Genomic DNA, 27290 nt, shown 5'->3' with positions numbered 1-27290 from the left:
TAGACGCCGCGCGCGACTTTGATTTGATTGTTATTTTCGATCGACTTTAATGATTAAATCACGCAATCACGCCGACAATCGTTTTCTACCTTTCCTTCGCCGCCGCGCCAGCACCTTTCTCCCCCCCACCGTGCGTAATCGCGCCCTAAACCCGTGCCTTCGCTTTCGCACCAAGTTGCTCGGCTGATACGTGCGCTTCGTCGCGCACCGCCACGCCTCCGTCGTCTCCTCCTCTTCCTCCACCTCGACACCGACCGCTCCCGGCGCTTCGATCGCGACGTCTAATTCCAGCACGCGTTCGGCCAAGCGATACGCATCGAACGTCATCGCCGTTCCCGCCGTCTCCGTCGCCGTCGCCTTCGCCTTCGCCTTCGCGTTCGCGCGCGCCCTCGCCGCCGCCGCCTCGAGCTCCAGAAACATCCCTCGCGACGCCAGCGAGCCGTCCACGACGAACGCGCGCGCGCGCATCGCCGCCGCGGTCGCGCTTTCGAGCGCGCGTTCGCGCGCGTCGCGCGTCGTCGCGCTCCAGCGCGTCGCCGTCGCGCCGTCGTCGTCGTCCTTCGCCGTCGCCCCGTCCTCGCGCGCGCCCGTCGCGCGCGCGCCGCGCGACAGCGCGCCGCGCGTCGACGCGCGCGTCGACGCGCGCGTCGACGCGCGCGCGATCGCCCGCATCCCGCGCGCCGTCGCGCCGTCGAGTGGCGAAAACCTCCGCAGAGCGCGGCGATGGGACGCGACGCGCGACGACGCGAGCGATGAAGCGCGCGCGCGGCGACGACGACGGGCGCAACGCGCTGCGGCGCGCGGTCGGATCGGGCGCGCGCGATCGCGCGACGGCGATCGCGCACAGGAAGTTTTCGTGCGGGGAGACGCTGTTTCGAAGGTATTACGACGCGCAGGGCGTGACGCGCGACGCGGTGGACGCGGCGGCGCTGTGGGAGGCGCTGGCGACGCCGCTGCCGGCGACGTACCGCGTGCACGGCGCGCGGGAGGGCGACGCGGCGAAGAGGGCGCTCGTGAAGGCGCTGGAGGCGCTGCGGGACTGGGGCGACGCGGAGGAGACGCACGGCGTGTACGAAGCGGCGAATCCGACGGGAACGCACAGGCGAGGCCGACCGGTGGTGCCGGAACACGTGGGAGATGTGTTTGCGTTCGGCACGAGCAGAGGGCTCGGGTCGAGGCAGGAGGTGGTGAGCACGCTGCCGGTGCGCGCGCTCGGCGCGACGTCGGGGGCGAGATGTTTGGACGTGTGCGCCGCGCCGGGGCAAAAGACGATGCAGTTGCTCGAGTGCGCGCGATACGGCGCGAGTGGAGGCGAGGGCGTGGTTCACGCGAACGATGCGCATCCCGGAAGAGTAGGGACGCTGCTCGACGCGATCGATCGGCACGCGCGGGCGGGTTGCGAACGCGCCGGGCTCTTCGTGACGCGATCGTTTGGACAGGACTTACACTTTCCGTTGTTCGTGTCTGGAGGCGATCTAAAGCGCGCGCTGAAAAATATCTGTGGCATGGACGACGATGCGAAGCGACGCGCGGCTTTGCTCGCGATTGGTGGATACACGCACGTCTTGGCGGACGTGCCGTGCAGCGGCGACGGAACGATTCGTAAGGATGCGGATGCCTTGGTGCGTTGGCATCCGGGAATAGGCAACGCGCTTCATTCCACGCAGCTCGCCGTCGCGCGACGGTGCGCGCAACTACTCAAGCCCGGCGGTAGCATGGTGTACTCCACGTGCACGTTCAACCCGATCGAGGACGAGGCTGTCGTACAGACTCTTTTGATGGATCAAGATTTGTCGCTCGAGCTCGAAGAGCTCGATTTACCGCTGAAAGGTCGGCCTGGGATGTATTCGTGGAAAGTGGGCGAGCACATCAACGCTTCGAGCGAAGATGAGGACGTCTCGATTCAATGGTTCGCCAGTTTCGACGACGCCGTTCGTAAAAGCTCGAGCGAGTTTGTCAAGACGATGTGGCCGCTCGATGCGCCGGCTCACGCAGAGGCGCTCAGGCTCGAGCTATGCGCGCGATTTTTGCCACACGATGACAACACTGGTGGATTTTTCGTCGCAAAGTTGAAAAGGAAGAACGATGAGCGCACTCGTCGCGCGTTCGCAGCGCTCGTGGAAAGCGAACTCGTGGCGAGATGCGACGCATCCGCGGCCGCTGGCAAACCGCCGCCGAAACCTTTGACGGAGGACAAAGACGCCGCGCTCGATCGACTCGTTCCGGCGCATCGTGTGTCCAAATCTCTCGCGAAGACACTTCGCGAACGCTATTGCGGTGCAAAAGCGTTCTGTTCCATCGATCCCTCTCGTCGGCGAATTTACGTAGGGAGCGTCACGGCGAGCGCGATTTTGGATCGAACGTGCTCCGAAAGCGTCCGACTCGCGCGAGGCGGCGTCGTGCTCTTCGAACCCTCCGACGGTGATTTTTGGGACGATAACGCTGTCACGACGTGGGAAGACCAGACAGAAGACTTGAATCTCACCATTGATGGCGTCGACGCGCTTCGGAGCTTGCTCGACGAAAAGCTTCCCTCGCATTGGCTGACGTGCCTGCCGACGGAGCTGGATGCGCTTCTCACGATGTCCGGTTCGGCGATTAGTTTGGACGAACTATCGGAGCAAACGCGCAAACGAGCGATGCGCATCGCACCAGGACGCGTCATCTTGTGCTTGCGAAAGAAGTCAGGTGAAGTCGTGTTCGCGATGCCTGGCGTGTGCGACGGTTTGACGCTTCAATTTTCGGCCAAGTCTGAAGATGTGGCGAAGCTCGCCGCGTCTTTGCGTGTCGTTGCGAAGCTTAGGAAATAGTCATTCATAGCGGTATATGTTATAGCACTTAGTGAGAGTTAGCTAGGCAATCGCGTTTACTTTTTCTTCTTGATCATCGTACCTTCGCTCAAGTCGTCGTCTTGCGACGAGACTTTGCGCGTACCACCTGGAAGCGTCGTCGACTTGGATTCCGCGTCTTCGTCGACGCTCTTGATCGACGACTGCACCTTGTTAGCGGCTTCACTCGCCAGTTTCGCCGCCAGATCCAAGCTCTCTTTAGACGTCACGACCTTCGCGGTCTCCGTCACAACCTTCGTGACGTCCTCTGGTTTAATCGAGCTCACCTTGTCGACGAAACCCAGGAACGCCTCCTTGCTACCACCCTTTTTCACTTCCTTCGTGCCGCTCGCGCTCGCCGTCGACGTCGAAGTCGTCGAAGTCGTCGTCGTCGACGTCGAAGACGAGGAAGATGTCTTCACCGGCGTGACCGGCGTCGGCTTCACCTCAGCCTTCACTACCGCTTCGGTCTTCGTGTCCACCGCCTTGGCCGCCGCCGCGCTCGAGGTCGATTTCACTTCCTCCTTCGTCGCCGTGGCCACGCTGCTCGCCTGTTCCATGAACTTCGTTTCAGCCGTGTCATCGACCTTTTCAGTCACCGTCAAGGTCGGAAGCGGAATACCGGCATCCTTCGGCATCAACTCGGCGTAGAGACGCTCGACTTCCGCCTGATCGATGTTGTAGCCACCCATCAACGCCTCGCGATTGGCATACGATTCCTCGAAATCGTACACACCGGTGAAACCTGACAAGCTCGCGCTCGCGCTCGCGCTCGACGAGCTGCTAGAGTAAGAATCGTAGTTGACCGGTGTGGCCACGATGGGCGTGGACGAGGCGTCGTTCGCGTACGAGCTCGAGCTCGAATACGAAAAGTCGCTCGACGAATCGATGACAGTCACGTCAGACGAGCGCGTCGCCGATGCCGTGAACGATTCAAGGCTCGTCGTTCCCGCGGCGAGGCGCTCGGCCCACTTCGCACTCGCTCCCGTGGCGGAGCCAGTGGACACGATGGTCGCCGCTTTGGCTTTCGCCTTGGCCATCTTCCTGGTCGACTTCACCTTCTCGATCTCAACCTTTTCGATGGACCGCTTCTTGAAGTACAAGTACGCCAAAACCGCCGTCGGCGTGAAGACGTAAACCGGCATAGCGTACAAAAGCGCGCACGCGTACTCAGCCGCGGCAAACGTCCACGACGCGACGACTCGAGACAGCGTCAACAACACCGCCGCGATTGACATGAACGGCTTGGCGCACAACAAGCCAACCGCCTTGGACACGAACGTGCTCGGATCGGCCATGACGGCCGACGACGCCTTCGCACCGTTCTCGATCACTCCACCCGGCGTCAGCAGGAACGATTGAAACCAAGAGAACACGTTGATGCATCCCAAAATGGCGGCGTCGTACGCGTCGAGCGTAACGTCGACGAAATAATCAACCCCCGCCGCCACCATATCGACCAACGCTCTCGCCAGCGTCTGCGCCGGCGCTAAAAACGGAAAGCTCGCGCTGACATCGCTGTACGCAAACGCCGCGACGACCGCGGCGAACGCCGCCAAACCGAGCGCTCGCTTCCCCGCGCCCGCGCCCTCGTCCTCCTCCTCCTCCTCCGTCGCCGCGAACGTCATCGTCGCCTTCACCCCCCCCGTCGTCGTCTCCACGACCGTTTCCGTCTCCCTCGACGTCTCCTCGCTCCAATACGACGATCCCGCGCTCGCCGCGTCGCTCGCCGCTCGCCCTCGCGCCCCTCGCGCCGTCCCGCGCGCCGCCGTCCCGCCCACCCCCCCGATCGCCCCGATCGCGCCGTGCGCCCCGATCGCGCGCGCTGTCTCCCCTCGCGCCCCTCCCGCGACGCGCGCCGCCCGCATCGCCGCGCCGCCGTCGCGTCGCGCGCGAATCCCCGCGCGTGTTCGCGCGCCCGCGCGATCGCGCGTCGGCATCGCGCACCGCATCACCGCCGCCATCGCGCGCGTCCCGTCGCGTAAACCGTCGTTCGCGCGCGCGGGCGTTCGCACCGCGTGGTAGAGCGCACCGTGCGCTCGCGCGTCGCGCCGTGCGGCGCGCGTCGACGATCGAACGCCGAATCGTTCCCATTCGAATTAATTCAAAGAATTCTCTCGCGGATCGGCTCGCGACGACCGACCGACCGACCGCGTGCGCGACCGTGTGCGCAAACAGTCAGCGATCGATCGCGGGGACCCGTTCCAATCATGGTGATCACGAGACGTGGTGTACGATTCAAACGAGTGACACGCCACCAGTAAAACGCACGCGCGCGCGAACACGCGCGACCGACCGCGTACCGACCGCGTACCGACCGCGTGCGCAAACAGTAAGCGATCGATCGCGGGGTCCCGTTTCAATCATGGTGATCACGAGACGTGGTGTACGATAAAACGAGTGACACGCCACCAGTAAAACGCGAAAACGCGCGTGAAAACGCGAGAACGACCGCGCGTCCGACGCAGAGCGCGACGACGACGACGGCGACGGCGACGATGGCGACGACGTCTCGCGAGCGCCGAGCGCGCGCGCGGACGTCCGTCGCGGCGTCCTCGCGGTTGGGCGCGTTCTACGTCGGACGCGGCGCGCCGATGGCGATCGCGACGCCGGCGCGGGACGGCGGCGGCGACGGCGACGGGACGAACGACGGCGACGGCGACGGACGCGAGACGCGCGCGCCGAAGGCGCGCGCGGCGCGACGGGAGACGCGCGCGGATGAGGTGGTGTACGCGTGCGCGACGCGCGAGGGAGGGGTGTCGCTGACGCGGTCGACGACGCGGCGAGGCGACGCGGCGACGACGTCGACGACGACGGCGCTCGCGCGGGACGAGGGCGATGGGGAGGCGATGACGTCGATCGCGATGGATCGAAGCGGGACGAAGGTGTTTTGCGCGAGTCGGAGCGGACGCGTCGTGCGGTTGGACGCGATGGAGGATGGGAGGGGGGGGACGACGATGCGGAGGACGAAGGCGTGGTCGCCGCACAAGACGTCGCCGGTGTTGGACATGTGCGTGGACGTCACGGGGACGCTGTTGTGCACGGGGAGCGCCGATCGAACGGCGCGAGTGTGGGACATCGAACGAGGGTACTGCACGCACGCGTTTCGCGGGAAGCACGGAGGGGCGGTGACGGCGACGGCGTTTCATCCGAGCGTTAGAGAGGCGAGAGCGTTCACCGCGGCGGAGGATGGGTCGCTCGCGATGTGGTCGCTCACGGGCGAGGCGGGCGTCGGGAAGAAGGGTAAGAAGGCCTCATCCGATGGCTGCGTCGCGTTCGTGGCGAACGCGCACGTGAGTGCGGTGACGTCGATTCGAATCGACGTCGAATCGAACACGTTGCTCACCGCGGGGCGGGACAAAATAGTTCGAACGTTTGATTTAGACACGCTCAATCCGCGAACGACGACGGCGGTTCACGAAACGATCGAGGATTGCGTGATTTTACGTCCGGATTCAGCCATCGTTCGCGACTGCAAGGTGAAGCCGCCGCCGGGCGGGCGCGGAGTCATTTTCGCCGTCGTCGGCGACGGCGGACGCGTTCGAGTTTGGCGCGAGAACGCGGCGAAGCATTCGATCGAGTCCGCACCTCTCGTAGCGGTAAATACGCTCACCAAAGGAGGCGATGATAATGACGAAGATTTTGAAGCCGCCGCGGGAACGTTCACGAAGTGTGCGCTCACACACGATGGGAACCGTTTGATTGGCGTGAGCGGCGACGCGCGTTTGTTGACGTACCAGGCCAACGCAGAGACGACGTCGTTGGAGATTGAACGCGAAATTGTTGCGAATACGGATGAAGTGATCGGTTTGGCGTTCGTACCCGGTGCGAAAGAGCAAGCACTTCAAAAGAAGCGAAACATCGATGGCGATAGCGACGAGAACGAGAATGAAGACGAGCGAACGCTCGCGAGACCGCCGAGAGAAGTAGCCGTGGTCACCAACTCGCCCACGGTACGTATGTTTGATCCGACGACGATGTCATGTGTCGGATCTTTGAACGGTCACAGCGCCGTTGTGCTCTCGGTTGATGCCACGATGACGACGGACGGGACAGCGCTCATTTTGACGGGCGCAAAGGATCACACGGTACGACTGTGGGACGCCGCCACGCGAGAGTGCATCGCCGTCGGCGAAGGCCATGTCGGCGCAGTTGCCGCGGTAGCGTTTCCCCCGAACTCGAAAAATGGCGCACCGTTTGCCATTTCGGGTGGCGTCGACCGCGTGCTTCGCGTATGGGACATAGATGGAGTTCGGCGAAATGGCGACGGCGAATTGAACGCTACGGCGGCCACAGTGGCGCACGACAAGTCCCTCAACGGCGTTGCCGTTGCGCCGCACCTCCGCATGGTTGCCACGTGTTCGAGCGATAAGACGGCGAAGATTTGGAAAATGCCCGATTTAGTTCCGTTGGCCACGCTACGCGGCCATCGTCGTGGAGTTTGGGCGTGCGCGTTTTCTCCTTCGGATCGCGTACTCGCCACCGCGGGCGGCGACAAGATGGTGAAGATTTGGAGCGCCGATGACCGTGCTGGGAGCGACACCAACGGTGCTTGCTTGCGCACGCTCGAAGGTCATACCGCAGCGGTGTTGAGCATTAAATTTATGTCTCGAGGTACCCAGCTTGTCACCACGGGTGGCGACGGGCTGTTGAATTTATGGAACGTCACCTCTGGGTCTTGCGCCGCATCCATCGATGCGCACGAAGACAAAGCTTGGGCGCTGGCCGTGGCAAGCGATGGCGATTGGATCGCCACTGGGGGCACCGACGCGTCCATGGCGCTGTGGAAGGACTCCACGTCGAGCACCACCGCCGATGCGGCGAAGAAGCACGCCCTCGCCGTCGAACGCGAGCAAGCATTCTTCAACGCCGAGCGCTCGGGCGAAGTCACGAAGGCGATCGATTTAGCGCTCAGACTCGAGCGCCCTGGTGCACTTCTTCGTGTTTTGACGAAACTTCTGGAGAGTGACTACGAAAATGGCGACGCCAGACTCCGGAAATGCGTCGAGCCGTTGCACGAAGACAAGCTCGCGCGAGTGCTCAAGTGCGTGCGCGAGTGGAACACAAACGGACGCACGTGCCACGTCGCGCAACACGTTCTCGCCGCCATCTTCCGCACACACACCATGGAGGAACTGAGCAAGGTTCCGGAGATTTCTCAAATCACTAGAGCGTGTCGGGCGTACACCGAGCGTCATCGCTCGCGTCTCGAGCGTCTGTATCGCGGAACTTTTTTAGTCGACACGCTCCTCTCGCGCACGGGCGCCTTGGTAGACGACGAAGAGTCGATGGAAGAAGTCAGGCGCACCCACGAAACACTGGATAACTTCGGTTTCATGCGCGCGGATGATGACGCGCCGCCGCGACGTTTGCCTGCTCCGACGGCGAGCGAAGAAGACGAGCCCGCCGACGTCGCAGACGAAGAAATGGCGGAGCCGAGCGAGGACGACGAGCCCGCCGGCGAAGGGGAAGCCGCCGAAAAAGTGCGAGAAGACGATGTCGTCATGGGTCCGCCGAAAAAGCTCAAGCGATTAAACGCGATAAAAAGACTCGCGTCCGACGTAGAGGATCAACGCAAACTCTTGCGCGACCCGTCTCCCCGTCATACGCGTAGCGGCAAAAAATTGAGCGGCTGATAGGTAGGTTCGCACACTGTATTAAGTAACTGGTCGTATCGACATTCACAACACATACGATCCTCGTCTACTCTCCGCTAGCTAATCGGCGCGTCAACCCGCGCGCGTCGTCTTCACTTTGAACATTAGTTGTTCTTAACGAAACCGATGTCCTTCGCGTATTCCCGGAAGCACTGACGGCAGATGTTCAAGTCGTACTTGCGAATGATCGCCCACTGGTTTTCGCACACGCGGCTGCGTTCATCGTAAAACAATACCTCGGTCAGTCGCTCGCTCGCGCTCGCTCGGGCTCAAAGCCCTAGGGTCGGCAAGGGTTCTCTTCGCGCGCCGTCCCACGTCCCACGCATCGCCCTCCCGCGCATCATCGTCCTCGCGCGCGAAGCCACGAATACCCAGTCACCCTTCGCCGTCGTCTCGCGCCGTCGCATCGCGCGCGCGCGCGGCGACCGTCGTCGTCGTCTCGCCCCGCGATCGCGTCGTCGTCCCATCGCGCGCGTCGCGTTCGCGTCGTCGTCGCGCGTACCATCGTCGAGAACCCTTGCCGTAGTTGGCCGGGTGAGAGGCCCAGATATCGTTGTGTCCCATGGTTGCGTGCGTGCGTCGGTCGGCGCGTCGCGAAGAGGCGGACGCGGCGGTCGAGGCGCGCGAGCTCGCGCATCGAACTAAAAACCGACGCGGCGTCGAGTTTTAGTTCGGACAAACGAAGACTTCATGACAGATCAGCGGCGATCACAATATGAATCGTATGATTCATGAGTGAGACCATGGGCGCGACCGACCGCACCGCGCGCGCGCCAGAGCGCGGCGCCGCGGCGACGCGCGCGACGACGCGCGCGCGACCGGAGCGCGAACAGATGTCGCCCGCGTCGACGCGCGCGCCGAGCGGGGACGGACGCGCGTGGACGCGCGCCGATGCCGCCGATGGTGTCGACGGTGTCGAGCGCCCGAGGTCGGCCGAACGACGACGACGACGACGACCGACGCGCGCGCGACCGGGACTGGCGTCGACGTCCGCGCCGAGCGATGCGGGTTCGACGCCATCGAGCGAAGCGACGGCGATGGTGACGGAGCCGAGGACGGGGCTGAAGGTGCCGGCGGCGATGACGCCGGGCGATAAAGCGCTCGCGCTCGCGGGACGCGGCGCCCGCGTGAAACGCATCGCAGGGTTGAGCGTAAAAGTGTACGCGTGCGGATTTTATGTTGACGTCGATGGTGCGCGCGATGGTGATGCGGCGTCGTACGAACGCTTGGTGCGATTGGTTTTCGCGCGAAACGTCGGCGGCGATAAAATCGTCGAGGCACTCGCGGAACGCATACGACCGGCGATGGACGCCGATTCGCCGGCGTTGAGGGCGTTTGAGGCGATTTTCGATGGTGTGAGTTTTAAAAAGGGGACTTCGTTGGATTTTCACGCCACGTTCGAGGGTGAGCTCGCGACGTTCATCAAGGGTAAACGCGTGAGCGTCATCGCCGACGCCTCGCTCTGTCGCGCGCTCTTCGACTGTTACGTCGGTAAAGATCCGGTGATTCCCGAGCTGAAATCCACCGTCTGTGCATTCGTCGATGGCCTTAACTAAACCATACAATATTTTGTTTCAATATCATAGTAGCACTCTGTAACCGGACGCACCGATCGAGCGCGGCTCACTCCGCGCCTCGTTGGCGCCGGAGAACCGCGAGCGCGCGTCCTCACTCCAAAGCGGTTCGCATCGCGCGTCCGCGTTCACGCGCGCTCAAACGCGCTCCAGGCGCGTATTATATCTTGATCTTCGCGTAAACGCTCGCAGACATGCCTCGCGACGGCCCCACACGCGTCTCGTGGCCCGTTAAAGTTTTCACTCGAACCGTGGTCAAACAGCCTTGGGCGGCGCTCGCGTGCGCGTTGGGTCTCATCGCGCTCGCAGCGTACGCTATCGCGACGAAAGACGTCGCGCTGAGCATAGACACGTCATTGGAATCGTATCGTGCGCGAGGGACGCCGAGGACGACGAGGGCGCTGGCGGTGGGGCTCGCGAAGCGCTGGAGCGCGGCGACGCCGTTGGATTTGCAATCGAGGCGACTGGCGCGGCGGAGATTATTGGTGACGAATGCGTCGTCGAGCGATGGACTCGCACCACCACCGCTGCCGCCACCGCTGCCGCCACCGCTGCCACCATCGCCGCCGCCACCACCGCCGTTCCTTGGTTTGCCGCCAACGAGAAGGCTCGCGTCGAGTCTCGATCGGCGGATTTTGGGATTGAACGCGAAATCGGGCGTCGACGGCGGCACGGGGGCGAATGAATTTCACGTCATCGTCAGTCGAGTGGATCGCAAGGGTGACACACCGAGTGATATCGCGAACGCACTTCGCCAAGTGTGCGTTTTAAAGCATAACATCGAGCACGCGTGGGGCTACGAGGACACGTGCGAGGAGGATCGATACGGGGACGGATGCGCGGCGGCGTTTAGTATTTTTGACATCGAGAATATGTATCGATTGGTGGGTTTATGGGACGTCTTCGAAGGCGCACAGAAGCTTGGGCAAGGGACGTTTGCAGAAGTATCGGCGCGCTTGGATTTTATTCGCGATCAATGCGGATATCGAATGTTTACGCGCGAGATCGTCGAGGCGGCGCATCGATCGATGTGCGACGCCGTCGCCGCGTGTCACGAATATCCTTGCGACGTCACGAGTAGCGCGCGATGCATGATCGGAGAGTTTAAGATTGGTATTTGCGATTTTATAGAGCACGTGGATCCTACGGTCGGGGAGATAATCGCCGTCGCGAAGATGAATAAAAACCTCGACGCGGTGGCGTGCCGTGAAATCGATGCGGTTGCTGTGTGGGATACAATGCTCGGGATAGAAGTGATTTTACGCTGGTCCAGCTCGTGGGACGCAATCGAGGCTTTCGGGGCACCGTTCGGAATATTATTAAACGATGCTTTCTTGCCAAACATGGCGCAAGAGCGAGGCGAGCCGCGCAGGATGGCCATCGTGTTTCGGCTTTCATACAGTGATCAGTCGACGATTTGGGTTAAGAATGTGGCTCGGCACGTCATCGAACATTTCAACTCTGACGTCTCATCTGTTTCCACGGGAACCTTCGCTTCCTGGCGGCACATTAATGCGTACAACTCGATGCTGGATGATCGTCTCGCGAAGGATTGCGTATTCGCCGTGGGCTCGCTGTGTGTGACGGTGGCGTTCATCGCTTTGCACACCCGCTCGCTCTCACTCGCCATTTGCAGCATGATTAGTATAATCGGTGCGACTCTTCTCACGCATGCGACTTACTATGAAGTGTACAGACGAGAATGGTTCGGCATAATTCATATTGCGGGAATTTTCCTATCTATCGGCATCGGCGCCGACGACGTCTTCGTGATTTACGATCATTGGCAGGCGAGCGCGAACAACGTCGAGGAAAAAGAGAGCCTGGACGCAACTTTAGAAGAACGCATGCAATGGACCCTACGTCACTCGGCATTTAGTATAAGTATCACATCTTTCACTACGGCGGCGGCTTTTGCAAGCAGCATTCCGAGCTCCATTCCTCCCGTTCGGCTATTTGGCACATTTATGGCGACGCAGATTATTTTTCTCCTACTCGTCAGTATCGTCGTGACATCTTCGGTGTTGATTTTGAATGAAAAGTGGAAGCGCATCGCGGTCTCGAGAAACCGCGTGATGCCTTCTCAAGAGGAAGTAGTCGACGTAAATCCGACTGTGGTGGCTCGTCGTGGATCTGCGCAACGGAGAGCGACAATCGATTTTGGTGACTTTCCTGAAACTCTCAGTCGTGTCATCCATAGGCGCATGGCATCCGCACCATTAGATCCGGTTGCGTTAACACTACGTCCATCATTTGCCGTCGAAGGACGCCCTTTGATAGATGAAGCATCGTCCGCATCGACGTCTCCAGCGCTCTCACCTCGGAGGACGTCGCGTCGTCGCCGGGATTTACTTGCTGCGACGTTTACTCGCCTCGTGTATTGGAAGTGGACGCTTAATGTGGTATTTGTTGCCATGATTGTCGGCGCCGTGCTTCTTGGGCTCAACATCGTGAAGCAAACCGGCGACGAGTCACTGTCTCTGTGGCCAAAAGGCCACGTTATCCACGATTACACGCTCGCCGCGCAGAGTTTTAACTCGTCTCGCTACGAAGAAAGCGTCCTCGTCCAGTTCACATTCGGCCTCGATGCCGCGCGCTCGAGCGTGTCCGCTATATCTGATAAGTCTCTGTCGTACTCTGGCGTTCCAGTGTGGCTCGTTGAGCCGAATGCGTCGTATGATTTTTCCGACGAAGACTCTCAGATATGGTTGCTAGAATTCTGTGCCGAGCTTAGATCGATGCGCGATCGCATCGTGTCTCCAACGACGGTCAATTGTTGGATATATGATCTTGATGTATGGCTCAAAGACGGAGGATTACTCGGTGCACACATCGACGGTTTACCCATCGCTCGACAAGACTTTCGTTACGCCGTTCGAACGTTCGCCAATCACGTGAATACGTACGGCTTACTGCGCTTCATACGAAATAGAGACGACTGCGACAAATATCGCCTGGGCGATGATCTCTGTGTCGCATACTCAGCAATCACGGTACCGACGTCGGCGCGCAGGGTGTCTACGGCTGATGAAATCAGAAAAGCGCACGATTTCTGGGAAACGTGGTTTGCGGCAAAGATCTCGACTGGGCCTCCGGAGACGCGCGGCGCGTTTCAATCAAGCGATACGTGGGTTCTCGCAGATACGGTTGACGAACTTAAATCAGCCGCTTCGTTGACCGTCGTATATTCGTTAGTTTTGGCGTTTATGGTTCTATTTCTTTGCACCTTGAGCGTCAAAATCGCCGCCGCAGCGACGTTTTGCATCGCCTCCGTCGTAGTATACTTTGTCGCCTTCATGGCGCTTCGCGGATGGCGTCTGGGCATCATCGAATCCGTGTGCGTGCAGATTATTGTCGGTCTCAGCATCGATTATATCAGCCACATCGCTGTCGCGTACGTATCAACGCATAACCAACCCATGACAAAGGACGAGCGTTCACTCTCGGCGCTCCGCATCGTCGGAGGCGCCATCACCGCCGGCTGGTTCTCATCCATCGCCGCCGCGGCATGCTTGCTCGGATGTACCATCGTCTTCTTCACAAAGTTCGCAACCTTCATCGTCGTCACGCTCACCGCGAGCTTCATCCACGCCGTCGTCGTGTTGCCCGTCGTGTTGGCCGCGCTCGGCCCGGCGTACGTCCAGCCGCCGCCGCGATGACGAAGACGTCGACCGAGGCCGGCACACCCACATCGATCGACGCAAATCCCACCTTTTCATACGAAAACATCTCATCGCTCGCGATCGAGCGCCGTCGCCGTCTCTCGTTAGAGCGAAAACGCCGCCCGCCGACGGAGGAGTAACTGTCCCGCTCGACCGCTCGACCGCTCGACCGCTCGACCGACCGACCGACCGACCGACCAGAACCGACGCGTCGTCACGAACGATCCGTCCCGAGACGCAGTCGCGCCATCGCGACGTCGCGCGGCATGTCGCGCGCCGTGCCGCTCGGGCGCCCCGTCGCCCCGCGCCGCGCGCGTCGCGCGACGTCGAGCACCGGAACGCGACGGTTGACGGTTGGCGCCAGAGCGAAAAAATCCTTCTTCAACGCCGAGACCAACTCGTGGGAAAGCGCGGCCGAACACGAGGCGCACGCGCATTTCACGTCGCAGTCCACGGAAATCTTAATATTCCCCGACGCCGTCATGCCGTGTCGAAGCATGCTGGATGCGAATTATCGGTGCGCGAAGGCGCACTGCGACAAGGCGCACCACACGACGTCTCTGGTGAAATTCATACGAACGCTGGACAAGGCGACGTCGACGCTGGACGTGGTGTGCTTTACGATTACGTGCGATGATATTAAGCGAGCGATTCAACGCGCGGCGAAACGTGGGATTAGGGTGCGAATCGTCACGGACGCGAACAACGTGGACTCGCTCGGTTCGGATATTCGAGAGCTCAGCGAGGCGCGGAAAATAGACGTACGATGCGACGCGCACTCGAACGATCCGAATAAGCGCGGGATGATGCATCATAAATTTGCCATCATCGACGGTGAGACGAACGATCCCGTGGTCATCACGGGTTCGTTTAATTGGACGCGGGCGGGCGTGCTGGACAATCACGACAACGTGTTGATAGCTCGCAACCAACCCGATGTGGCGGCGCCGTACATCAAGCACATGGAGGCGCTCTGGAAAGAGTACGCCGCGTTTCAGATTCACGGCGCAGAGGGCTGAGCGTCGCCGCCCGATGTAATTTAACCGCCACGCGTTGTCGCCGTCGCCTCCGCCGCCGTCCCGACGCCAGACGCTTCGGCGCCGGCGTCACACTCGCGCGCGCACGTTCCCTCGCGCGCGCGCGCATCGCCGCTCGAATGACGTCATTACAGACTCAAATCGAAGCGCACGCCTTTCGCGCCCTGTTGGCGCACATGCGCGCGCGAAACGACGTGCAAAATATCGACCTCATGAATCTCGCTGGTTTTTGCCGAAACTGCTGCGCCAAGTGGACGCTCCTCGGCGCGCGAACGGTGGGGTATCCCATGACGTACGACGAAGCGTGTGAATACGTGTACGGCGAACCGTACGGGGATTGGAAAAAGAAGCATCAGGTAAAGGCGAGCGCGGAACAGTTGGCGGCGTTTGAGTCGGGACGGCGGTTGCACGCGAAGCACGACGCGTTGGAGGCGCTCGAGGCGACGCCGCGCGACGCGGTGGGCGCCACGCGCGCGCCGTTCGTGAGTGTGAGCGGTGCGTTGAGCGAGGTTTGCTGCACGCCCGCGGAAGAGCTGTCGAGTGGCGGCGGAGACGCCGTCGCGGCGGCGTGCGCGCTTCGGGACGGCGCAGCGGCGCGAAGCGTGCGCGTGGGCGTGTTGACGTGTTCGGACCGCGCCGCCGCGGGGACGTACGCGGACGAGAGCGGGCCGTTAGTTGAACGCGCGGTGTGTGAGTACGCCGCCGCGTCTGGGGCGTTGGTCATCGCGGAGACATCGCGCGTCGTCGTCGCCGACGACGTCGACGACATCGAAGCCGCGCTTCGAGACTTGACGTCTCGATGCGACCTCGTGCTCACCACCGGTGGTACCGGGTGCGCGCCGCGCGACGTCACCCCCGAAGCAACCGCGCGCGTGCTCGCGCGCGAGATCCCGGGCATTCCAGAAGCCATTCGCGCGGTGACTTCGATCGCCGAGCCGCGCGCGGCGCTCTCTCGCGCCGTCGCCGGCGTCGCCGTCGCCGGCGCGCTCGTCGTCAACCTCCCGGGCGCCCCGCACGCGGCCAAGCAGTGTTTGGGCGTGTGTTTACCCTTATTTCCTCGCGTTCTAGACACCTTAGCCGAGCGTCGTTAGCTTGTAATCCATCGCGCGTTCCGCGGCTTCGGCGCGCCGTCGAAGGCGAACACGAAAACTGACCCTCGCCAGAGGACGACGCGATGTGGTCCCGCGCGGCGCGCGCCGCCTCGCTCGCCCGCGAGTCCGCGAACGCGCGACGCGCGGCGAGCGAGCGCAGCAATCTCGTCGCCAGCACCTCGGACGGCGACGATCGCTCGGTCGCGTCGGCGCACGACCGTCGCGATCGACGGCCCGAAGACGATGGTGTTGGCGGACGTTTCGGCGCCGTAGTCGACGCCGTCGCGGCGCCGCGGCGCGAAAACGACGATGAACGACGTAGAAATGTGAGGCATTTGATTCCAGGCGCGCTCGCGCTCGTGGCGTGCGCGATGGTGCTGTACGCGGGGTCGTATTTCGTTGAACACCCAATTTGGAAGTTTGAGCACGTGAGCCGATGGGCGGCGCGACGCGCGGCGAGCGTCGGCGCGGCGGGACCGATGCGGTGTAGCAAAGATCCGGCGCTGACGGGCGAACAGACGTGTCTGCCGTCGTTCGCGGTGATCGGGAGCCACGTGGGAGGGATGCGGCGACTGAAGCGATTGATGTCGCAGCACGACATGTTGACGACTGGGCAAAAGACGATGCATTTTTTTAATCCAGTGTACGGCGCCACGCAAGGGGTGCAGATGTGCGAACCGCCGGAGTTATTGCTGAAGGCGTATTTTAGCGCGGTGCAAGCCGGACACGGGGAGACGTGGAGCCCGTATGATCCGAGCGAGACGATGAAAGCGAAGCGAGACGGCGAGGCGTTTGAACGCGAGCTCGGGGACGTCGTCACCGGGGACTGGAGTGATACGTATTTCAATTGCGCGTGCTGTGCGTCGACAATGAAGCGATTGATGCCAAATTTGCGGCCAATCGTAGTGCTGCGAGACCCGGTGGGACGGGCGATGGCGCGATACGTGGAGGAGAATCACCCTCACGGGACGCCCGTGGAGGCGTCGGGATTGAGCGCGTGCGCGTTGAAGGAAAACGGCTACACTTGGGGAGCGACGGCGAAGAAGACGAAAGAGTACTTGGAGCAATGCGTGAAAGAGGCAGACGGCGCCGATAGTGGTACTCTCACTCGAGAGTGCTTGGACTTTCATTCGGTTTTGGGCTGGAGCATGTACGCCGAGTATTTGGAAGTGTGGTTGAAGGAGTTCCCGAATTTGCTCGTAATTTACACTGACGACATCGAGGAAAACCCCACGGAAGTCGCCAAAGAGGTGGAAACGTATCTCGGATTACCCCCGAGCCTGACCCCGTACGAAATCGCGGGCCTGGGAGCACTGGAAGATACCGACCTAGCGTCCATCGCGTTTGATTTGCAACCGCAGTTGGCAAAGACTAGCGAAGACAAGGAAGCCACCGAGGAGTTGTTGGCGTTCTTCGAGCCGCATGTGAAGCGTTTGGACGTGATGGCGCAGAAGGGTAAGATCCCGCCCCTGCCGTACAAGTGGAAGCGTCGCTACAACATCCCGGTGCGCCACAGCGTCAAGTCGCGTAAATTGCTCGCCGACGATGAATCAGCCGCCTTCGACGGGAACGACATCGATGGGTTGATTTCGAGCTTGACGCAAGTGGACGACAGACTTGATGATGTTAAGCAAGAGCACACGGATGAGACGGGCGTCGAAGGCGGAGTAGACATCGAAGAGGTTTTGGGAGTCATGGGCCAGACGGAGACGAAAAGCACTGCCTCTGGACAGTACGAGGACGGCGACGCCAACCTCATGTCTGAGTATGATGATGATAGCGGCAAGGAATCGTCGTCCTCAAACTCGACGGCGGCGATTGGAAGTGGGAATTCCACTTCTACCAGCGATGTAGACGTCATCAATTCCAAATCTAAGCTTCTTCAGGAACGCGCGGAGAAGTCGGAGAAACACAACAAGCCGAGCTGGAAGGCGAGTTCCGTGCGAGGAAGATTTTACTCGGATTTGTATGTGCCGATGGACGACACCGTTCGGGACGAACTCAAAGGCCAATTGTTCGTGCCGATTGCCGTTCCCTATCTCTTTCAATTCGCCAACGAGTTCAAACACAACAAGGCGTGGATGGACATCGTTGGCATCAAGAAGGAGGAGCAGGAGCGCGTGTACAGTGAACTCTGGCGCGATGATTGCACGCACAGTCAGCAATGGTCAGCTCGATCGGGGTGCTGCGGGCTCAGCTGTTGTTTGATCGGCGGGCACAGAAAGGACACTGTAGGACTAAGAGGATAGACAGTATTGACAATCGCTAAAACGTAGAACACAAATTATCACGCGGACGCGTGAATGATGTCCCGCTCGAAACTAGGCGTCAGCTTTTCACAATCCTCGATGATGCGCTTCTTGTCCAGTTTTTTTAGGTTCGGCGTCGCGGCGTATTCACGCAAACGCCCGGTGCGAACGTTTGGCTCGAATTCCAAACTCTCGTGCGCGGCGCGAATACTCGTCTTGTTCGCCAGGTACTCCTCCTTCGTGAGCGCATGTTTCTCGAAAAATTCCCGATCCTTCGCGATATCGACGCCGCCTAAGCAAGCCGCTTGAATTGGATCATCCATTTGCCGGATGCGCAACATGTACGACTCCGAGACCAGCGGCCGTAATTCGCGCTCAAAGCGTTCCATAAAGTTTGGAAACTTTGAGCACCCCCCAGTGACAATGACGTCGAGGTAGGCGAGCGCTCGCATGGCTTCGTTAGACAAATCCTCGTTTTCCACTGCCTGTGTCACTAACTCCGCTACCCCACACTGCCGTCCGCCGATATCGCTCGGATGAAATAGCACCTCCGGCACCATGAAGCGCTCGTTGACGAGCGTCAAGAATTGGTGCTCTGGTTCATCCTTTTTGGGAATTTTAACTTTCTTTTCCTTCGGCACCTTCTTCTTCGGTCGTTTCTTTGTCCTCCCTGAAGCACCGAAATCGTCATCATCTTCGTCAGATTCCGATAATTCTTCGTCGTCGTCTGAACCATCCTTCTTGTCCACGTTTGCGCTGTCCTCGCGCACGAACCCTCGCAAGACGTGTATTCCGTCTGGCAATACGTACTCGCGCTTCACCGTTCCACCTCGCTTCGCCTTGCACTTCTCCAATTCCGCCAAAGCATCGTCGGCGACGTAGCACATCTTTTCCTTCACGTCCTCGATCACCGCGCTTTCGTCCATCATGTTCCATTGTCGAAAGCTAACGAGTTCTTTTAAATAATTCGTCAACGCCTTTCCCCCGAGGTTCAACCGCTTGATCCCGCGCGGCACCTCGGTCCCATCCACAAACGCCGTCGCGTGCGCGAAAGAAAACCCACAATCCAAAACCACCCCAGATCGCGCGACGACGCACAAATCCTTCGCGTCTCGTTTCTTCGCGTCCACGAAATCGGCGAATCGTTTCGTCAGTTTCGCCGGCGTCGTCACCAACGCCCGCCGAAACCCAAAATATTCAAACACCATCTCATCCAGCGCCTCTCGCGTGCGCGGCAGCGCGAACGGCGGTTCGGTGATGATCAAATCGCACCGCGTCGGATCCACGCCGAGCGTTCGCCGCAGCGCGTCGTCTAATATCTCCCGCTGTTGCTCCCAGTGCACGACGTACCCGCGGTCGCACGGCCGTCGCAGCGCCAATCCGTTCACGTCCACCACCCCATCGATCTCCTCGCCCCGCAGCGTCACGAACCCGGCGCCATCGCTCGCCTTGACGCGCGCGCTCGCGTTCGGCGCGCTTCGCGTCGCCGTCGCGCCGTCCTCGGCGACGCACAGTTTCAGGCTCGACCCTCCGAGGTCGACGACCACCGTGACGTCCCCGCGCAGGCTCGACGCCGCCGGTCGATCCGCCGCGGTCGAGGGCGCGCGCGCGCCGTCGCGCGCGCCGCGCTTCGGCGCCATCGCGCCGTCGTTCGCGCGCGTCGCCGTCTGTGGATTCGCGTTCGGATTCCAATCTCGTCACTCCGTCGCGCGCGCCGCGCCATGTCGCGCGCGGACGACGCGTCGACGAGCGCGCGCGATCTGTACGCCGCGCTCGGCGTCGCGCGCGACGCCGAGGCCGACGAGATCAAGCGCGCGTACCGAAAGCTCGCGGCGGCGTTGCATCCAGATAAACAGCCGCGACGACGCCGCGACCGCGACGACGACGACGACGACGACGACGACGACGACGCGGGCGCGACGGAGGCGGCGCAACGCGCGTTCGCGGCGCTGAGCGAGGCGTACGAGGTGCTGAGCGATGCGGACGCGCGACGGACGTACGACGCGTACGGGATGGATGGCGTGCGGGCGGGACGCGAGCTCGGCGCGAGAGGGAAAACGACGGAGGAGATGCGAATCGAATACGAGCGACGGCGCGCGAAAGAGACGAAGGAAGCGGCGGAGGCGCGGTTGAATCACAGCGGGACGTACGTGTTCGGGTTCAGTGCGGCGCATTTGATGGAGGAGAGCATAGCGCGTCGGCGAGCGGCGTTTACGAATAATCCCGGGTTGGATTTGACGAGCGTGTCGCTGCAGAATTCGATGGAGATACCGCTGAGCGAGGAGGATGCGGTGTACACGGTGACGCAGGGAACGACGCGAGGGGGACGTGGGGCGGGGAATTTTATATTAGGGTGGCGACGAGCGTTTTCGCCGTTGACGTCGCTCGACGTGAGCGCGCAGACGGGGCAGACGAGCGCGGTGACGGCGACGGTGACGAGGCAGCTCACGACGCACACCACGGGGGCGGTGTCACATAATTATATCGCGCAGCAAGGGTTCGGGTTGCAGCTCATGCTTCAGCGCCAGCTGTTTGCGCAAACGAGGGGGCATTTGACGTGGAACGTCGGACCGGTGTCGTCGATGTCCACCGGGGCGACGCACGCGTTCGGTAAGAATGCCGTCAAGTGCGATTTTAGCGTTGGGGTAGCGGCGAGTGGATTGAATGGGCATTTCATTCGACAAATGGACGAAAAAAGGGTGTACAGGGTGGGTTGGAAATTAGGCACCGCGGGCGCCGAGCTCGACGTCGGCGCGACGAAGCAAGTGGACGAGGACACCGCGCTCGGCGCTAGTATCGTCGTCAGCTTGCGAGGGCTTTCGCTTCGATTTAGAGTGAACAGACAAGGACAGCGATTCGTGGTGCCAATATTATTAACGCCGATGGTGACATGGCGCAAGTCGCTGTTGGCGTTTACGCTGCCGCCCATCGCCATCGCGCTGTTGCGCCACTTCGTGGCGCGACCGATCATGAATCGATACATCCGCAAGCGTCAGCTCGCGGCTAGGGAGAAGAACAAACGGACCATTCTCGTGGCGATGCGTGAAGCGCACTCTGCGACGAAAATGATCGCCGAGACGGCTGATAAAAAGGCGCGCGCCGCGCGAGAGCGCGGCGGTCTTGTCATCGAAAGCGCCGTCTTCGGCGCGTTCGATCCGCGACGAAACACCGTTAAAGACGCACCAATCATTCCGAACTTCCGGACGTGGTCGCCCTCGTCGCAGTCGCCGAACGCGAATTCAACGGAAGAAGGCAGCCCAGACGCCCCGAAGCCCGCGGCGTCGCCGCCGCCGTACGTCGACGTCACGCGCGCGCTTCAATTCATGGTCGACAACGACACCCTCGATCTGTACGAAAACGTTGCCATGTGCGATCTCCTCGGATTCTGCGATCCGTGTCCCGGCGAGGACAAGCATTTGCGCGTGCGTTATCGCTATCGTCGCGCCCTCCACGAGGTCACCGTCAAGGCGGACGCGATGGTGTCGCTCCCGAGCGCCGATCACCGCCTTCCCGAAAAGCTTCAAACCATCGATCCGAGAGTGTGATTTCATTCAAAAAAGATCGTCACGATGCGCCAGCCGCGCGCTCGTCCTTTCGACGCGCGTCTCGCCCTCGCATCCATCGCGGCTCGTCGCTCGTCGCGTCGCGCGTCCAACAGTTTCCCGAGCTCGACCGGCGGCGGCGGCGGCGCTTCACTCGGCGCCTCGTCCCGCCCGCGTCCGCGCCCGCGCCGCGCGCGATGGCGAAAGATAAAAACACAAAGGCGCGCGCGAAAACGACGAAGCGTCTGTCCGCGAGCGCGCGCGTCGATGCGGAAATCGCGGAAATCGAAGCCGTCATCGCCGACACCAAGCCCGCGAGCGGTGACAACCCGCTCGCCGTCGCGCCGCGTAAGAGCTCCGACGGCGACGCGGGGACGTCGCTGATGGGAATGCGGAAGTTTGCGCACCTGCCGATCAGCCAGGCGACGAAGGCGGCGCTGCGGGAGTGTAAATTTAAGGAGATGACGGCTATACAGCGAGCGACGCTGCCGCACGCGCTGTGCGGACGAGACGTCCTCGGTGCGGCGAAAACGGGAAGTGGGAAGACGCTGGCGTACGTCGTGCCTTTGATCGAATCGCTGTGGCGGAAGAAGTGGGGACGGCAGGATGGCGTCGGGGCGTTGGTGATATCGCCGACGCGAGAGTTGGCCATTCAGATTTTTCAATGCCTCACGAAGGTGGGCGCGAGGCACACGATGTCGGCTGGGCTGTTGATCGGGGGAAAGGACGTGCAGGAAGAAGCGAATAGGGTGAATAAGATGAATATTTTAGTGTGCACGCCCGGAAGGTTGTTGCAGCACATGGATGAGACGCCGATGTTCGACTGCGTGACGCTGCAAATGTTGGTACTCGATGAGGCGGATCGAATGTTGGATTTAGGATTCACGAAGACGCTCAACGCCATCATCGACAACTTGCCAAAGAATCGTCAAACACTGCTGTTCAGTGCGACGCAGACGAAGAGCGTAAAGGATTTGGCGCGACTTGGGTTGAAGGATCCCGAATACTTATCAGTGCATGCGGAGAGCGTACATTCGACACCGCCCAAGCTGCAACAAATGGTCACCACATGCGCGCTTGAGAAGAAAATTGAAGTGCTGTGGTCATTCATAAAGACTCACTTGAACGCGAAGACGCTCGTGTTTTTCTCGAGCTGTAAGCAGGTGAAGTTTGTGTACGAAATTTTCAAGCGCATGCGACCCGGGGTGCCGCTGCAGTGCATTCACGGACGATTGAAACAGGCGCGACGCCAGGGCGTGTTTTACAACTTCTGCAACGCCAAGGAAACAGTTTTGTTCGCGACAGACGTCGCAAGTCGTGGTTTAGATTTCCCATCCGTCGATTGGGTCGTTCAAGCGGATTGTCCAGAGGACGTCGCGACGTACATTCATCGCGTCGGACGAACGGCAAGGTACACGGCCGCTGGTAAAGGTCTATTGATGCTCACCCCGGGCGAATCTCACTTCATGAAAGAGCTCGAGGTGGCAAAAGTTCCTCTGAAGCCGATCAAACTCAACCCCAAAAAGCAGTCCTCGCGCATTCAAAGCTCGATGCAGGGATTACTTTCTAAGGACAGTGATTTAAAATACTTGTCGCAACGCGCAGTGATTTGCTATCTGAGATCGGTGTATCTCCAAAAGAACAAGAAGGTCTTCGACATCAAGTCTATCGATATGGATGCCTACGCATTCTCCATGGGATTACCGAACGCACCGCGCTTGAGATTCTTACAACAAGGAAAATCAGCCGGCGCGCGCGACGAGAGCGATTCCGACGACGACGACGAAGCGGAAGACGACGCCAGTGATCGAGAGGAGGATGAGGCGAGCGATGATGCTGGCGACGATGATGACGACGAGGACAACGACACTGATGAAAGTACAAGTGAAGAAACCGTTCCGCTCCCGAAGGAGGGTGTCATTCAACGCAAGGGTGGTGGTAGATTTGGTCTAGTCGTCGAAAAAGGCGAGGACGACGACGACGATTTTATGAATGTCAAACGCACAAATCACAAGCTCGTGGGTAGTGATTCCGAGTCCGACGACGCAGAAAAGTATAACGCCGACAAAAAGGCGGCAGAAATCGCGCGAAAGCGCGCGCTCAAGGGCAAGCTGAAAATCAAGGAGAGTGGTCACGGCGCGAACAAACGCGTCGTCTTCGACGAGGACGGGACGTCCATGGCGCCACTCCAGGCGCTCGGGGTAAAGAGTGGCATAGAAGAAGTGAGCGCACCAGGTGAAAGTCTGCGAGTGGCCGTGAAGGCGCGTTACGCAGAAGTCGCGGCCGAGCGCAAGGATGCCGACCGAGTGGACAAAGGGCGTGAAAAGGCGCGCCTTCGCGAGGGCCGCCAGCGCAAAAAGCAAAAGCTTCGCAACGCTGAAGACGAGGGCGGCGCCGATGTCACGTTAGGCGGTTCGGACTCAGAAGATAGTTTAGGTGACTTTAGCGAATCGGATGACGATCGCGACGTTCCGCGCAAGAAGAATGTTATCGACCCCGCCGTCGCAGGAATGATGACCGCAGACGAAAAGTTAGAATCACTCGAGGAGCGCGCGTTGCGCCTACTCGAAAGTTAGAATGTGATGATAAAAAATCATTCATAGTAAGTCGTGGTAATCTGTTACATGCGTCTACTCTTGCTATGAGCTTTGTGCCCACAATTAGGGGTACATGTGCGTATTGTAGTGTGGCTCCGGTAAGGAGTGTTCCAGGCCCGTGAGCATCACAGAACTCGGCATGTTTTGCATGAGATCCGCCTTGATTGCGTCCGCCTTTTGCTGGAAGATTCTCTTGGAGGCTTCGTCGATCTCCTTCCAGGCCGTAGACAGTTTTTGAGAGATTTCGTCGTGCTTCAAATGCGGTCGCTCCTGTCTGATTCTGGCGCGCAACTCTTCGGCAAAGATGAGGTACGCGGTGGGAGCGCGCTTGGGCTTGCCCGGCACGCTCTTGCCTTTGTTCCGCTTGGATGGCCCGTACACCGGCGGGCGGTATTCTGCTTTCAACTGCTTGTATCGCTCGAGCTCTTTCGCCGCCGCCGCCTTGCATTCGGCGAGCTCCTGCGGGGAGATGTTATTCCACAACGCAGCCAACTCCGTGGTGACTTGCTGCATCTCAGCGCGCGTAAACTTGGCCTCTGGTTCCGGATGAATCTTCCGCATCACCGCCGCGCGATGCTTACCACAGAAGATCAAATACGCCGTTTTGGCGCGCACGGGCTTTTCACCCTGCGCCTCCACGACGACCGTTCCCTTCGGTTTGCTCTTCAACCGATGCAACTTCTTCAGCAACGCCGGCGAAAACGCAGCCTTCTGCATCTCATACTCCGCCTTCGCCGCGGCCGCCTTCGCCTGCACCTCCTTCTTCTCCTTCTCCGAAATGTTATTCCACATCTCCGCCAACCGCGTCGTCACTAACTGCATTTCGTCTCGCGAAAACTTCCGCGCGCCGTCGTCTCCGTGCACCTCCCGCATCACTCGCTCGCGATGCTTGCTGCAAAAGATCAAATACGCCGTCATGGCCCGTTTCGGCGGCTCCGGCGAGCTCTCATCCGTCAACCGCAACGCATTCTATCGCGCGTTCGCCGCGTTTTCGTCAGTCTCGCGCCCGCGATCGCCCCCTCCCGCGTCCAATTCGTCCGATTCGCCGCGCGGTTTAAAAAGCCGTTGGCGCGCGCGCCCGAAATCGAAATCACCCGTTCGCGTCGTCGTCGTCGTCGCACCTTCGAGTCCACCATCTCGCGCGCGACCGAGCGCCTGCGTCGCGTCCGCGTCGCGTCCGCGTCGCCGTCAGTCCTCTCGTCGTCGTTCGCGTCGCGCGCGTTCGTTCGCGTCGCGCGCGTGCGTTCGCGTCCGCGTCGATCGTTCGTTCGCGCGTCGCGCTCGATCGCGCGTCCGAGCGCGGCCGGCGCGCGCGCGCGAACGATCGACGCGCGATCGATCGCGCGCGCACCTCGTCGAGCGTTCGCGGCGTCGCGCGGGCGTCGCGCGCGGTCGAGTGTGTCGCGCGCGCACAATTAGGGTTCGTGACTCGTGTGGCTGTGGGTTCTATGCGCAAACAGTGCGACGATGACGATGGCGCGCGACGCGACCGCGCGCCGACCCGTCGCGCGACCGCGCACGCGCGCGCGCGCGCCGGACGCGCGCCGGACGCGCGAGCGAACCCTCGACCCGTCGCGGCGACGCGCGGCGACGCGCGCCGCGCCGAGACGACGCCGCGACGATGACGATGACGATCGCGACGCATCGCGCGACGACGCCGACGACGCGCGCGCGCGCGACGCGGCGCGCGACGCGACCGCGCGAGCGAACGACGAGACGCGCGTCGTCGTCGTCGGAGACGAAGACGGCGGCGACGGCGGCGACGACGACGCGACGCGAGGAGGACGACGACGCGGGCGTCGAGTGCGTGGCGTCGACGATGGGCGCGGAGTGCGTGATCCCGGAACCGACGCGCGAGGCGCGCGGGGTGGAGTGCGTGGGGGTCGGGATGGAGGCGTCGTGCGACGCGGAGGCGCTCGCGGACGAGGCGGGGGCGAGCGCGGGGGCGAGCGCGGCGGCGAGCGCGAGCGGCGGCGCGGCGGCGAATTTGGCGCTCGTGTCGCCGTTTTTTCTGTGGGGGACGTCGATGGTGGCGATGAAAGGGGTTTTGCCGGTGACGTCGCCGATGTTCGTCGCGTCGGTGCGATTGATTCCGTCGGGGTTGATTTTAGTGGCGTGGGCGCTGAGTAAGGGTCGACCGATGCCGAAGACGGCGACGGCGTGGGGCGCCGTCGCGGCGTTCGCCGTCGTCGACGCCGCCATGTTTCAAGGGTTTCTCGCGGAAGGATTGCAGCGCACGTCGGCGGGGTTAGGTTCGGTGATCATCGATTCGCAACCGCTCACGGTGGCGATTTTGGCGTCGATTTTCTTCGGCGAGACGCTCGGCGTCGAGGGCGTCGCGGGATTGGCGCTCGGCGTTCTCGGTCTGTTATTGCTCGAACTTCCGGAAGATGCGTTGAAATCCGTTGTGAACAGCGACGGCGCCGACGCGCTCAGCGCGTTGCGCCTCGAAGGATCGTTGTGGGACAGCGGCGAGTGGTGGATGTTGCTCGCGGCGCAGTCCATGGCCGTCGGCACAGTCATGGTGCGATGGGTGTGCAAGTACGTCGACCCGGTGATGGCGACCGGGTGGCACATGGCGCTCGGCGGCGTGCCTTTGCTCGCGTACTCTCTCGCCACGGAACCGGAACTTTATTCGCATTTGTCTCTGAGCGGCGCCGACGTCGCGTCGCTGTTGTACGCGTCGGTCTTCGGCGGCGCCGTCGCCTACGGCGCCTTCTTCTACTTTGCCACCAAGGGGTCACTCACGAAACTCAGCTCGCTCACGTTCCTCACTCCGATGTTCGCCGCCGCGCTCGGGTATCTCACCCTGGACGAGACGCTCAGCGCCACCCAACTCGGCGGCGCGGCGGTGACGCTCGTCGGAATTTATTTCGTCAACACGCGCGCTAAAGAGGCCAGCGCAGAGTGATTTCACCGATTGTTTTCATCATCGTTTCGAATCGCGCGAGTTCGCTCCGCGGCGTTGTAATTTAGCGCCTGCATTGGTTTCTTCTTCTTCTTCGCGCCGTCGTCGCCTCGCGGTAACTGTCTCGGCGCGGAGCTTCCGCAGA

The 27290-nt window shown here is 61.2% G+C and overlaps 15 protein-coding genes across 15 annotated transcripts; 10 read left to right on the top strand and 5 right to left on the bottom strand.

The window, feature by feature from the left end:
• Positions 1–66: 66 nt before the first annotated feature.
• Positions 67–420, bottom strand: OSTLU_33006 (predicted protein; the record flags this gene model as incomplete). The annotated part of the gene is made up of 1 exon (XM_001419066.1): positions 67–420. One exon carries the CDS (start codon positions 418–420, stop codon positions 67–69), a length of 354 nt encoding a protein of 117 aa, XP_001419103.1.
• An 851-nt stretch (positions 421–1271) lies between these two features.
• Positions 1272–2089, top strand: OSTLU_16406 (predicted protein; the record flags this gene model as incomplete). The annotated part of the gene is made up of 2 exons (XM_001419283.1): positions 1272–2049; positions 2070–2089. 2 exons carry the CDS (start codon positions 1272–1274, stop codon positions 2087–2089), a joined length of 798 nt encoding a protein of 265 aa, XP_001419320.1.
• A 761-nt stretch (positions 2090–2850) lies between these two features.
• OSTLU_24915 (predicted protein) lies at positions 2851–4792 on the bottom strand (the record flags this gene model as incomplete). Its single annotated transcript, XM_001419065.1, has 1 exon — positions 2851–4792. One exon carries the CDS (start codon positions 4790–4792, stop codon positions 2867–2869), a length of 1926 nt encoding a protein of 641 aa, XP_001419102.1. The 3' UTR covers positions 2851–2866.
• Positions 4793–5422: 630 nt separating this feature from the next.
• Positions 5423–8464, top strand: OSTLU_42847 (predicted protein; the record flags this gene model as incomplete). Its single annotated transcript, XM_001419282.1, has 2 exons — positions 5423–6635; positions 6723–8464. 2 exons carry the CDS (start codon positions 5423–5425, stop codon positions 8462–8464), a joined length of 2955 nt encoding a protein of 984 aa, XP_001419319.1.
• Positions 8465–8589: 125 nt separating this feature from the next.
• On the bottom strand, positions 8590–9049 carry RPS29 (Ribosomal protein S29, component of cytosolic 80S ribosome and 40S small subunit; the record flags this gene model as incomplete). The annotated part of the gene is made up of 2 exons (XM_001419064.1): positions 8590–8698; positions 8988–9049. The coding sequence occupies 2 exons, from the start codon at positions 9047–9049 to the stop codon at positions 8590–8592; spliced, it is 171 nt and encodes a 56-aa protein (XP_001419101.1).
• A 473-nt stretch (positions 9050–9522) lies between these two features.
• OSTLU_33001 (predicted protein) lies at positions 9523–10041 on the top strand (the record flags this gene model as incomplete). The annotated part of the gene is made up of 1 exon (XM_001419281.1): positions 9523–10041. The coding sequence occupies one exon, from the start codon at positions 9523–9525 to the stop codon at positions 10039–10041; it is 519 nt and encodes a 172-aa protein (XP_001419318.1).
• A 212-nt stretch (positions 10042–10253) lies between these two features.
• OSTLU_33000 (RND family transporter: Dispatched segment polarity protein (cholesterol release)) lies at positions 10254–13718 on the top strand (the record flags this gene model as incomplete). The annotated part of the gene is made up of 1 exon (XM_001419280.1): positions 10254–13718. One exon carries the CDS (start codon positions 10254–10256, stop codon positions 13716–13718), a length of 3465 nt encoding a protein of 1154 aa, XP_001419317.1.
• Positions 13719–14254: 536 nt separating this feature from the next.
• OSTLU_7664 (predicted protein) lies at positions 14255–14707 on the top strand (the record flags this gene model as incomplete). The annotated part of the gene is made up of 1 exon (XM_001419279.1): positions 14255–14707. A coding segment is annotated over one exon (453 nt), but the record flags the coding sequence as incomplete, so codon positions are not given.
• Positions 14708–15363: 656 nt separating this feature from the next.
• On the top strand, positions 15364–15837 carry OSTLU_8506 (predicted protein; the record flags this gene model as incomplete). The annotated part of the gene is made up of 1 exon (XM_001419278.1): positions 15364–15837. A coding segment is annotated over one exon (474 nt), but the record flags the coding sequence as incomplete, so codon positions are not given.
• Positions 15838–16194: 357 nt separating this feature from the next.
• OSTLU_24914 (predicted protein) lies at positions 16195–17119 on the top strand. Its single transcript, XM_001419277.1, has 2 exons — positions 16195–17018; positions 17042–17119. Exons 1-2 carry the CDS (start codon positions 16221–16223, stop codon positions 17060–17062), a joined length of 819 nt encoding a protein of 272 aa, XP_001419314.1. The 5' UTR covers positions 16195–16220; the 3' UTR covers positions 17063–17119.
• A 1017-nt stretch (positions 17120–18136) lies between these two features.
• On the bottom strand, positions 18137–19738 carry ARP3505 (predicted protein; the record flags this gene model as incomplete). Its single annotated transcript, XM_001419063.1, has 2 exons — positions 18137–18757; positions 18848–19738. The coding sequence occupies 2 exons, from the start codon at positions 19736–19738 to the stop codon at positions 18137–18139; spliced, it is 1512 nt and encodes a 503-aa protein (XP_001419100.1).
• Positions 19739–19819: 81 nt separating this feature from the next.
• On the top strand, positions 19820–21643 carry OSTLU_50293 (predicted protein; the record flags this gene model as incomplete). Its single annotated transcript, XM_001419276.1, has 2 exons — positions 19820–21246; positions 21355–21643. 2 exons carry the CDS (start codon positions 19820–19822, stop codon positions 21641–21643), a joined length of 1716 nt encoding a protein of 571 aa, XP_001419313.1.
• A 386-nt stretch (positions 21644–22029) lies between these two features.
• On the top strand, positions 22030–23472 carry OSTLU_42318 (predicted protein; the record flags this gene model as incomplete). Its single annotated transcript, XM_001419275.1, has 1 exon — positions 22030–23472. A coding segment is annotated over one exon (1443 nt), but the record flags the coding sequence as incomplete, so codon positions are not given.
• Positions 23473–24300: 828 nt separating this feature from the next.
• On the bottom strand, positions 24301–25373 carry HMGB3507 (predicted protein; the record flags this gene model as incomplete). Its single annotated transcript, XM_001419062.1, has 2 exons — positions 24301–25206; positions 25359–25373. 2 exons carry the CDS (start codon positions 25371–25373, stop codon positions 24301–24303), a joined length of 921 nt encoding a protein of 306 aa, XP_001419099.1.
• An 851-nt stretch (positions 25374–26224) lies between these two features.
• Positions 26225–27124, top strand: OSTLU_5328 (DMT family transporter: drug/metabolite; the record flags this gene model as incomplete). The annotated part of the gene is made up of 1 exon (XM_001419274.1): positions 26225–27124. A coding segment is annotated over one exon (900 nt), but the record flags the coding sequence as incomplete, so codon positions are not given.
• Between the last annotated feature and the right edge of the window lie 166 nt (positions 27125–27290).

Source organism: Ostreococcus lucimarinus, chromosome 8, assembly GCF_000092065.1.
Source record: "Ostreococcus lucimarinus CCE9901 chromosome 8, complete sequence".
NCBI lineage: Eukaryota > Viridiplantae > Chlorophyta > Mamiellophyceae > Mamiellales > Bathycoccaceae > Ostreococcus > Ostreococcus sp. 'lucimarinus'.
Note: the sequence above shows the minus strand (reverse complement) of the source record. Positions and strands in the feature narration are given on the sequence as shown.

Coding starts and splice junctions, on each gene's coding strand:
- OSTLU_24914 (XM_001419277.1), top strand. CDS start 16,221: ATGGTGCTGTACGCGGGGTCGTATTTCGTTGAACACCCAATTTGGAAG.